This window comes from Charadrius vociferus, unplaced genomic scaffold, assembly GCF_000708025.1.
Source record: "Charadrius vociferus isolate BGI_N301 unplaced genomic scaffold, ASM70802v2 scaffold516, whole genome shotgun sequence".
Classification (NCBI taxonomy): domain Eukaryota; kingdom Metazoa; phylum Chordata; class Aves; order Charadriiformes; family Charadriidae; genus Charadrius; species Charadrius vociferus.
In genome coordinates this window covers 301,970-311,646 of record NW_009648777.1, presented here as the reverse complement: position 1 = coordinate 311,646, position 9,677 = coordinate 301,970, and the positions used below count along the sequence as shown (strand labels likewise).

Genomic DNA, 9,677 nt, shown 5'->3' with positions numbered 1-9,677 from the left:
CATCTTAGTGCCCGTTCAGGACTACATAAGAATAAAAACTTTTCGAAGCAAGCACAGTATTGTGCTGCCATGCTCAATCTGTGCCTCAGGTGCCTAAATGAGCCTTAGGCTCACAATGTTTTGCTAAATCTTTTTTTTCCCCCACTGCAACTCACTAGCATTTACTGTAGAATGCCTCAGATCTTCTTGCACAAGGTATTGTACAGTGCAATGACAGAAAGCTTGCTCCTGAAGTCTCACTCTATTCAATTCTTACGAGAGTTTAAGAATTTCCATTAAATTGTGGGGTTTCATGCCGAGATCGTTTTGGTTTCTAACAAGATAATGTTGCGGTTGAATGGTTTGCTTGTTTTGAAATGAGTTTACATATAATTATTTACAAGGTGTAAAGGAACAGTAAATGTTCTGAAGAGGTTTAGATATTTTATGTCTACTTGTATGACATACTGTCATAATGCATATAGAATAAGTAATTTTCCTTATTCTGCTTTGGAAAAATCTATTTATGTAAAAGGTGGATTTATCATGAAATGAATGTAATGAAATATAATGCAATAAAAGTATTTTCTTGCTGAAAAATGTACTGGGTTTTTTGTGGATTCCATGTGGAGATGGACCTGCGTACCTGGCTCAGTTTGGCTGGCTGGGCAGCAGGCAAGCAGTAGCCTCTGTGCGTGCCCAGGGGTTCCCGGGCACACCTGCGGTCCAGCTCGCTCTCCAGTGTTGGGGACACTTCATACTGAGCAAACATGCTTTTAGATTCAGAGGGACATTATTTAAACCCTTCACTCGGAGCGGCTGATGTGAAGAGAGATGAACCCCAAGATGGATGTATTAAATCCAAGCAAGCCCCTGCAATCTGCAGGAACTTTTATTCTGGTTTAACTTAAAGTGAGGCTGTGCTTAAGTTAAACATGTTTTGATGTTTGGGAAGGAACATCAGTGTCTGCTGCGGTAAGAAACCACGACAGCGTACAACAGTAAATTAGTTTCCAGAAAAAGAAATTGTTCAGGTCCCAGCTGTAACAAGGAGCCCTAACACCTTTTAAAGCAAAGAATCTCCACCTCTGGATTCTTTTTAGTGCACATTTCTAGTGTAAACAATATCCTCAATCACTAAGTACATAGTACTTATTTAGTGACAGAAAAATCAATTGCTGTTTGCTCATGAAATTCAATAGAACCTTATCTGAAGGTATAATGATATCCTGGCCTTGTTGACACAACTAAGAGTCATACAGTGTTGTCCTGTGACACCTGAAGAAAGATGGCTCATCTTCATAACACACTCCAGCTTTTCTTTGAGAAAAAGTATTGGAAAGCAAATTTGTATGAACAAATTATTATTGTCCTTGCACCTTATTTCTTCCTCTTTACTTAGCAAGTAACTGGATATTACTTTTTCGAGTTGTGGACTTAGGGAAAAATCTTACTAAATTTTGAAAACTTCTTGATGTATAACATAGATTTTCTCTCTGTAATGCCAGAATTTTAAAGTTCCATGTTTAGGCTGTTGTGGTTAGGAGAAAATGTTACATCATTCAGAAAAGGAGAAATTTATTATTTTTTTTTAGTGATACCATCTACTTATTGTTGCTCTTGAAGGGAAAAAGTCTTACTATATTAAAAACCTTTCCAGGGAAAAGAATTTATTTTGCCTGACTTATCCATCACATCAGTCTGCAAAAATTTAAAGCAGTAAAGGGCTAAAAAGATGTCCTGCATCAGAGAAAAAACAATGAACCCAATTATGCAACTTTGCAAACATTAAAGACAGCAGAAATTAGGGGAGAGTGTAAGCTGGACAAAGCTACATGTCAAAAAGCAGCGGAGAATGGGAGGGGTTACTTACATATATGTATATAATTGAATAAATAAAACATCTATCAAAGGGTGGATTTTACAACACAACAAGTATATAGATAGAGATATACATATACACACGCACACATCTCCTTAGATCAACTGCATGTTATGAAATCACAAAATGACTCAAATGATAGATATTCTATACTCACTGGCTATTCCACTGGGTCATAAGGCGAACTACCTAGAGGCTGAAGGTATCCAACTGACTAACGTCACTGGTTCGGCTATATGGTGAAATCTGGCTGTAAGGAAAACCAGCAGCTTCCAAATGACTGCGATACTATTTGTCAGACAAAAATATTCAGAGTTTCCCCCCACAGTCCACATTGCTAAATGAGGTGGAGTGATTGTTTACTGTCTTCCCTGAGAACATCTTTCTTCTGAAAATTTATGCTAATTGACTGTTTCCTCTGCATTTTTCAATCTTTTGCGCTCTTTTAGATTATATCACCCTTTTTATTAGTGAGAAAAAGAGAAACTTTGCTCTTTTTCCTCTTCGTGGGAACTCTGTTTCCTATAGGTTTAGGTCCCTGTGCATTGAGGCGTCAGTGACGTACCCGACTCAGTTAAGCGGAGTCAGCCCAGGCCTGTCCTGTGCTGCGCTGCACGTCCAGCCTGGCCGCCAGGCCTGCGCTGTGCTGCACATACCCCTCACCTGCAGGAGAAATTTCGTCAGCTCATTTTACTGGAGATGTCTGCAGGGAGCTCCCACTCACTGCTTGTGATCAGCTACATGGTCTTGCCCTTATCTAAAACTGCAGCAATAAACTCTCCTGTGAACATTCTTCTTATCTGAAAGTAGAAATGATAAATAGAGTTGTTTTCTTTTCAGAAAATCCTCTAAAGAGCTTGAATGACTCTCAACAAGATAACCTTTCCGCAGTCAGGATCTGCACAGAAAGCTGTGCCCTGACGGGAGCCCTGTTTGATGCTGCGCAACTTAGGCTTACCAGCATCTGAAGGGATGGAAGACTCTCTTTATTATCCTCTTCTTCTATATAGTGACAGCTCTAATAAATGGCATTTTAAGCAATACTTGACAGAGAAAAACAAGAGCCTGCCTGCCACTTTACCTGGCATTCTAATGGACTTGCACCCCCTGGTTCAAAACACCCTTCAGGAATTCAAGGAGGTCATTCTCAAACCCAGGCATACACAAGACGTCTGGCTACCAAAGCTCTGCGGCTGGACCTATACTAGCCAACTCGCTTCTTCCACACAGGCGATGTCAGCTCTACTGCATACAAGCAGAAAAACAATGTCACCTGTTACACCACCATACAATGAGACCTCACTGCTCTGGGCAGTTTCTGATGAGTTCCATCCAGAGGCTGAAGCAAATCTACTGGATTTCCCACTTCCCCAAGCAGAGCAAAAAGTTCCCAAAAGGGAAGCACAATGACAAATGACCTCAGCCCTCTTCTGTCTCACCTCTAGTCATACCGTGTTGGGCTGCAGAACCAGAGATGCACTTGGCTTCCTCTTCCCTCCCTCCCTCTTTCCTCCTCCCTCTTCCATCCAGCTATTTTTCAGTCATCCTAACTCTACCGCAGGAACAGATGCCTCTTTCCAAGACAGGACCAATGCAGTTCACATTTTCAGTGGACCTTGTTAATATGCTGAAACCGCAAGTTTACCCTCCTGACCATCCCATCGATGCCTTTTGTTGCTATATGCCTAGAGCCCAACCTTGTTAGTTTTGCAGAGGTTTTTCCTGTCTGTTGAAGAATTCCACAGACCTCTGCTGGTCTCAGAGCACGAGTCCCTTGCCAGTCCCAGAATTTATGCCTTGCCTTGCACCCTAGTTGTTCTCCTTTAAGGACAAGCTCGAGATTATAAATTTTCAGGTGGTGGTAACAAGCCCTCTGGGCTGTGAATACCAACGAGGACGTGCAGGTTCCTCCACTGATTACAAAAATGCAACGATTACGATGCCATAGAAATACTCAGATATAGCAGAGCAGCTCTGCAGTTGACACCTGCTGAGAATGCAAAAACATGTGCCTCTGTGTTATTTACAAAGGACTGAAGTCAAACTCCATGGAAATGAACATATGGACCAAAGCTGAAAGGTTATTTTGCAGGAAATGTTAGCAACTTCTCAGAAAGACATCTATACAGGTATAGATGGAACAATTTTTTTATCCCGGTCCTTGCAGTAGCCAATGATACTTTTGTACAGTGAAGTATTCACTTCACAAAAACCCTAAAGTTTTCAATGGTTTTATGAAACAACCTCAGTCATCAAAATAATCTTAGAACTGCAGGGTGGCAAGCTTTACTGTTTTTGAAAGCAATTGCTTTTCTAAATACAAACTTTAGGAAAAACAATCTTACTTGTGCATTTGAGTTAATAATCAAGAATATTCTCATTAAGTACTTCTTAACATTTTAACCTATTTTTTCAGTGATTTTCTAAAATTACCAACATTTTAGCCATTTAATGAAATGACCAATTTCACAATATGGAAACACACACACACAAACCCACAAATATTTATTCATTTTGTGAGCTACCACTCACTTGCATAACAATGCAAAACGGTTCCGTATCATCGCCTGGATGGAATTCAGTGCCTCAGTTTCAGGAATCCTTTCTGAATACACTATTTTAGGTATATGAAAATCATCAGCAATTCATTACAAGAGAAGGCAGGGCTGCACTGTGATCAAAAGCGGCGTCCAGCGTGCATGTCTGGTCATAGGCCAGGAAACAGTGACCAGCAGTGTGGCAAATGCATGCTTTTTTTTTTTAGTATAGATCTGAATTTTTCTCTCAGGAGAGACACTAAGAAAGAATTGGGAAGAAGAGGTCTGAAAAAAGAGATGTATTCACTAGGGTTAAATGCAAGAGCGTAGTAAGAGGCAATCTCTTTGTGCTTGCAAATCTGAAGAGACTTGCAAGAAGCAATTTAATTGTCCTTTACTGAGAAGAACAGAGTAAAACCAAAGAGGGCTAAGGGCATAGAAGAGAGCATGAGGAGATGGTGGCTGTTCCCAGCATTTCCAAAGCTGGTTTTTTTTGTGTGTGTGGTGCTGCACAAATACCTCAAATCCTCACTAAACAAAATTGTGACCCACATGGTATTAGTTCCCTTTTAAAGGAATGGGAGCTGGAATGACAACATTAAAGCTTTAAGTGCTTTCTAAAACACCGCCTAATACTCGGAGGTGTTGAAAACTAAAACCTTCTTAAAATCTTTTTTTTTAATTACTTTTATTATTATACAGTATGAATAAATGTAAGAGGTCAGGAGCCGTTTTCTGGACATCAGAGCACGAGGCATGGCATGTCTCGTCCATACAGCTGAAGTCTCTTTTCCTAGACACAAGCATGTCCTCAGGCACAGGAAGACTCCCTGATCTGTTCTGGCCCATGAATGTGGCGGGCGTTATATGGGATAGGGGATAAGTATATGTAAGACATTCTTAAAGATCATTATTTTAATGTGGTAATGCTCTGACTTCCTCATCCTATCCAAATAACTCTATTACCTAGAGTTCTGCCAATGTTCTATTATTAAATAGATTCTGTCTTTTATTTCAGTACTGAGAGTAAATTAAGCAAGTACTGAACTGTAAATGATAAATAATAATAATAAATAAACCTTAATACTTCTCTCACTGCTTTAACCAGCATGTTATTCTCTCTTAGTATTTTACTGTTTTCTTAGAATTAAAAAGGAATCACAGCAAGCAGAGTGGCTCAAACTTACTGCTCAGTTGCAGATGTGTTAGCACAAGCTGTTTCATCTCAGATTTTTCTGCAACTTGTTTTGGTTGTGACAAAAGACAAGAGCGAGAGTAATTCTATCTGTATGTACATGTGAAGCAAATCCTGGAGTATAACAGTGCCAGCAGTCCCATGTGGGTCTGAAGACACAGCAGAATTTGTTTGCAGTTCACCATCAGAAGGCACAGAGAGCAGTCATGGATAGCAAGACTCTAATCTCCCTCCTGATTCTTTCTTTTATGGGCCACTTTCCCGGTAAGAAAATTCCATTTATTTTTCTTTGTATTACAGTTTTCTGCAATATGGTTTAGCTACCCAGAATGTTTTCAAGGTGTGTAGGATTTCCACACTCACACTGTCTGTGAGGTAGCAGGTCAAGGAAAACATATTCACCGACTGTCAGAGTGGGCATATTACTTGTCTCCTATTATTCTTCTGCTAGTGGAGATTCACTGATATTGGTGAACTTGTCCCTTAACTATTCTGAGAAAAATGAGATTACAACCACAGCCTGAGAAGTGAGAGCCTGTAGTAACTGTGTGGCATATGGCATCGCTATCACTTTTCATGCTGCTTTTATGATAACAGGCCCCGAGATGAAAGCTTGGAATATTCAAATTATTTTGAGTCAATCTATTTCTAATCAACAGCCATCTGTGAGAGCTCTTCCCTGTGGAGCATGAGGGGAAAAAAAAAAAACAAACCAAAACAAACAACTCTGCTGGGAAAGTCCAAAAAGTATTTTGCGGGCAGAAAGTATGCCAAGTTTAGGGGTCTGGAATGCTTCCAAGCCTCAGCACCCTGTGGACGCTTGCTCCCACCGTGTCCTGGCTTCACACTGAGATGACACACATCTGCAGTCTCTCCTGAGCCAGAACAGAGCTGGATGTAGCCAACCTCCAGTTTGGACAACTGGCTAACAGGATGCCTGTATCATTACACACATGTGCAGTGAAACCCTGGCACAGCCTTTGGGAGTCTCATTTTCTTCTCTTGAGCCTGCAGATGGGATGTTGCTGCTCTGCTGTGATGCTCTGTGCTTCCCAATGCTTGGTTTTCAAGAGCGTTTGTTTCTGCTTTCTGTCAGGTAGGTAGGGAAGGTGTCACACAATCACAGAATCTCCTAGATTGGAAAAGACCTGTAAGATCATCTAGTCCAATCATTAACCTAACACTGACAAGCCCATCAAAGAAGCACCGGCAGATTCAGCTGGGCAGAAGATAAGTGAAGAAGGGAAATAGGTGGATGATCATATCAAGGTACAAGAACTAGCACAGGGTGAGGTAAAAGGCTCTCAGCACAGGCTGTTTGGTCTTACGGGATGTCAAGACCCATAGTAAGAGAGGACTGAGATTTTGCCTCCTGCAGCCCTACTCATCTCAGTAAGAGTGTCTGTGTGCCCCACATCCATTTTATCTGGAGCTTGTCGTTGCTTCTTCTTGATACTGCCTGCCAAGTGCTGAATCGCCCCTTTCAAATATATTACACAGTTCTACTGGCAGGAATTTCAAGCTGAAAATGCAGCTTGCCTTACTAGGAAAAATGGACAAACGTGAGAGTTGTGATTGTGCATTTTAACTGTGATATCGGACTTGAAAACAGGAAGATATCCCAGTATCTGCAGTGGCTGGAGCTGGGAAAGTCCTGGGCTTCACAGCTTGTGACCTTGGATATTTGTGGTCACACTTCTGGTACTATCTGCTGAATCCGTAAAGCTGGGATAATTTTTTTTTTTTTTTTGCTTCAGTAGTGCAACACTGGTCTGGAAGGACTGTTGGGCAACAGCAAATTCACTCCATGGACTTGGGTGCTGTACAATGTGTGGCATAATTTAATTAAACTCCATCCCAAACCTTGTTGGGTTTCTTGCTCCTAGTGCTTACCCAGAGTTGCTTCCTCAGAGGCCCCCGCATCTTTTCTAGCATCTTGATTAAGCTTCTAAGCTGAATATTTTCATGGCTTTTTCACCCCAAGTAGGAGTATAGAATTTTAACCCAAATAGGTTTCCCCTCCAGGCTGTATTCACGGGGAGTAGCTGTCTGCCTCTTCAGGTAGCTTTTTCTGCCTCTCATAAGAAAGGAGCCCCACATTTCCAGTAGCTTTTCATTGCGCTTGAAGTTGTGGGATGCCAAAATAACTGTAGTAGAAATGGGAACTTATACATCGTTATCTGTACAAAGTCTGCAGATCTCAAATGCCCTGTTCTTGCTCAGTGAAGGTACTACCTTAAACCCAGGAATAGCAATCCCTTTATACCTTGAGACATGAACATGTTATCCCTTCTGCTTTCTCTAATTAATATTTTCATTGTTAGTTTGGTTCAGTTGCAGACATAATAAGGTTTCGTTTCCTTTCCTCACAGAGATGATGCTGGCAGCGGAGCTGCGGTGTCACTGCATCCAGACTGTCACAGGATTAATGCTGCCAAAGCACCTGGCCAACGTAGAAATCATTCCTAAGGGCCCACACTGCAACGCTGTGGAAATCATGTAAGTAAAGTCAGCAGGCAAGAGAAGTTGTGGCTCACAAATGCTGAAGAGCTGGCCGCCCTTAAGTTTACAATCCTCAGCCTTGTCTGCATCCTCCTCTAACCTCCTCAGGTGCCAATATTAACTAAAGTGAAATTTTCATTCCACTGCAGAGCAACACTGACGAACAGCCAGCAAATCTGTTTGGATCCCCAGGCCAAATGGGTGAAGAGGGTAATTAACAAGATTCTACAAAGGTAACCGCCAGGATTACCTCGTAACTGGAATTATTCCACCACAGGGCATATTTTCTCTAGTATAAACATCAACGTGTGTGCAATCTTCAGTGCTCTTCTGTGAGACCCATTTGAGTAGTGCAGGGCTAGGAATACGCGAGGACTAGATTTAGTTGATCTTTGCATGGGCACAAACAAGGCCTACCTGACATATCTCAGTAATTTAAAACAAACAAACAAACAGTTACGTGTCATACTTTTCAAACAAGTATATTCATCCAGAGTTCCGCAGGGTTGTATTCAGCTGCACATTGCCATGGGCAATGTTTGGGCTTTCTGCAGGAACCATCTCGGAAGCAATACAGAACTGTTGTTTAGCACTGCCCTGCACCAATTGGTCTACCCAAGGGACAGGATGGTCATTTTGACAAGCTTCTCTGGTGTCCGGGGGTGGGTGTATCTCCTCGGAGATAAATTACACACAATAGCTATCCGGGCAAACTTACTTTGGAATAGTTTCAAGTGACTTTCCCCTAGTGCAAATTAAACAAACACTCAACTAAAAAGGAACAAAAAGGAAAATAATCTCTTTTTGTCTGGTTTCTATGTCTGTAAATTAATCTGACTGGTTTGTGTCTGCTATAATTCATTACAATATCTGTTATTACAGTTCATCCAAGAAACGGCATCATTAAAGGAAACAGAGGCCTCCCTGCAAGCAAGAGAAAGTCACATAGAAAAGCCATTAGGCTTGAAGTGTCTCCAGGGTCAGGGTATCCATAATTTCACTCTAGCTTTTTCTGTCCTCACTGCTCTCTGTGCACATCTGCAAAAGGAAACCACTGGGCTCAATAGGTGTCACAACACTAGCAGACTGCCGTATTTTATGACAAAATTTTACACGGCGCTTAAGTGTAGAGGCATTTAAAGCAATATCCTAACCAAACCCTAGCCTTGCATTGGTCAGCTGGAAACACCTGCACACTGAGGATTCAGCATTCACTGAGCTGGTAGTTATACCAAATCATCTTTAACCTTAGAGACAATATGGACAATTAAGTGAAGCAAACGCTGTAAGACTTCAGTGTTTAAATACTATTTTTTCATCTGATGCATATTAAATATACCTCTGACCTTACTACAGCGGAATCATAGTCATTCTGGTTTTGTCACCAAGCTATCGATGTCACAAGGACTCCTCCACAAAAAAGGTTTTTAGAAGGCATCGATTCAACTTTTCTTAAACGAAATTTGAAGAAAATGTGTGTGAAATATGCTTCATGTTTTCAAACATGCTCAGAGTTTTGCCACCTACAAACCATTGTTAGGGTTCATTCATAGTGAACCAGGCAGGTTCAGCAGAACCTTAA

General features: G+C 41.2%; 1 protein-coding gene across 1 annotated transcript; it reads left to right on the top strand.

Moving 5' to 3' along the window:
- Positions 1-7,965: 7,965 nt before the first annotated feature.
- Positions 7,966-8,332, top strand: LOC104288018 (growth-regulated alpha protein-like; the record flags this gene model as incomplete). Its single annotated transcript, XM_009886754.1, has 2 exons — positions 7,966-8,092; positions 8,245-8,332. Coding segments are annotated over 2 exons (215 nt in total), but the record flags the coding sequence as incomplete, so codon positions are not given.
- Between the last annotated feature and the right edge of the window lie 1,345 nt (positions 8,333-9,677).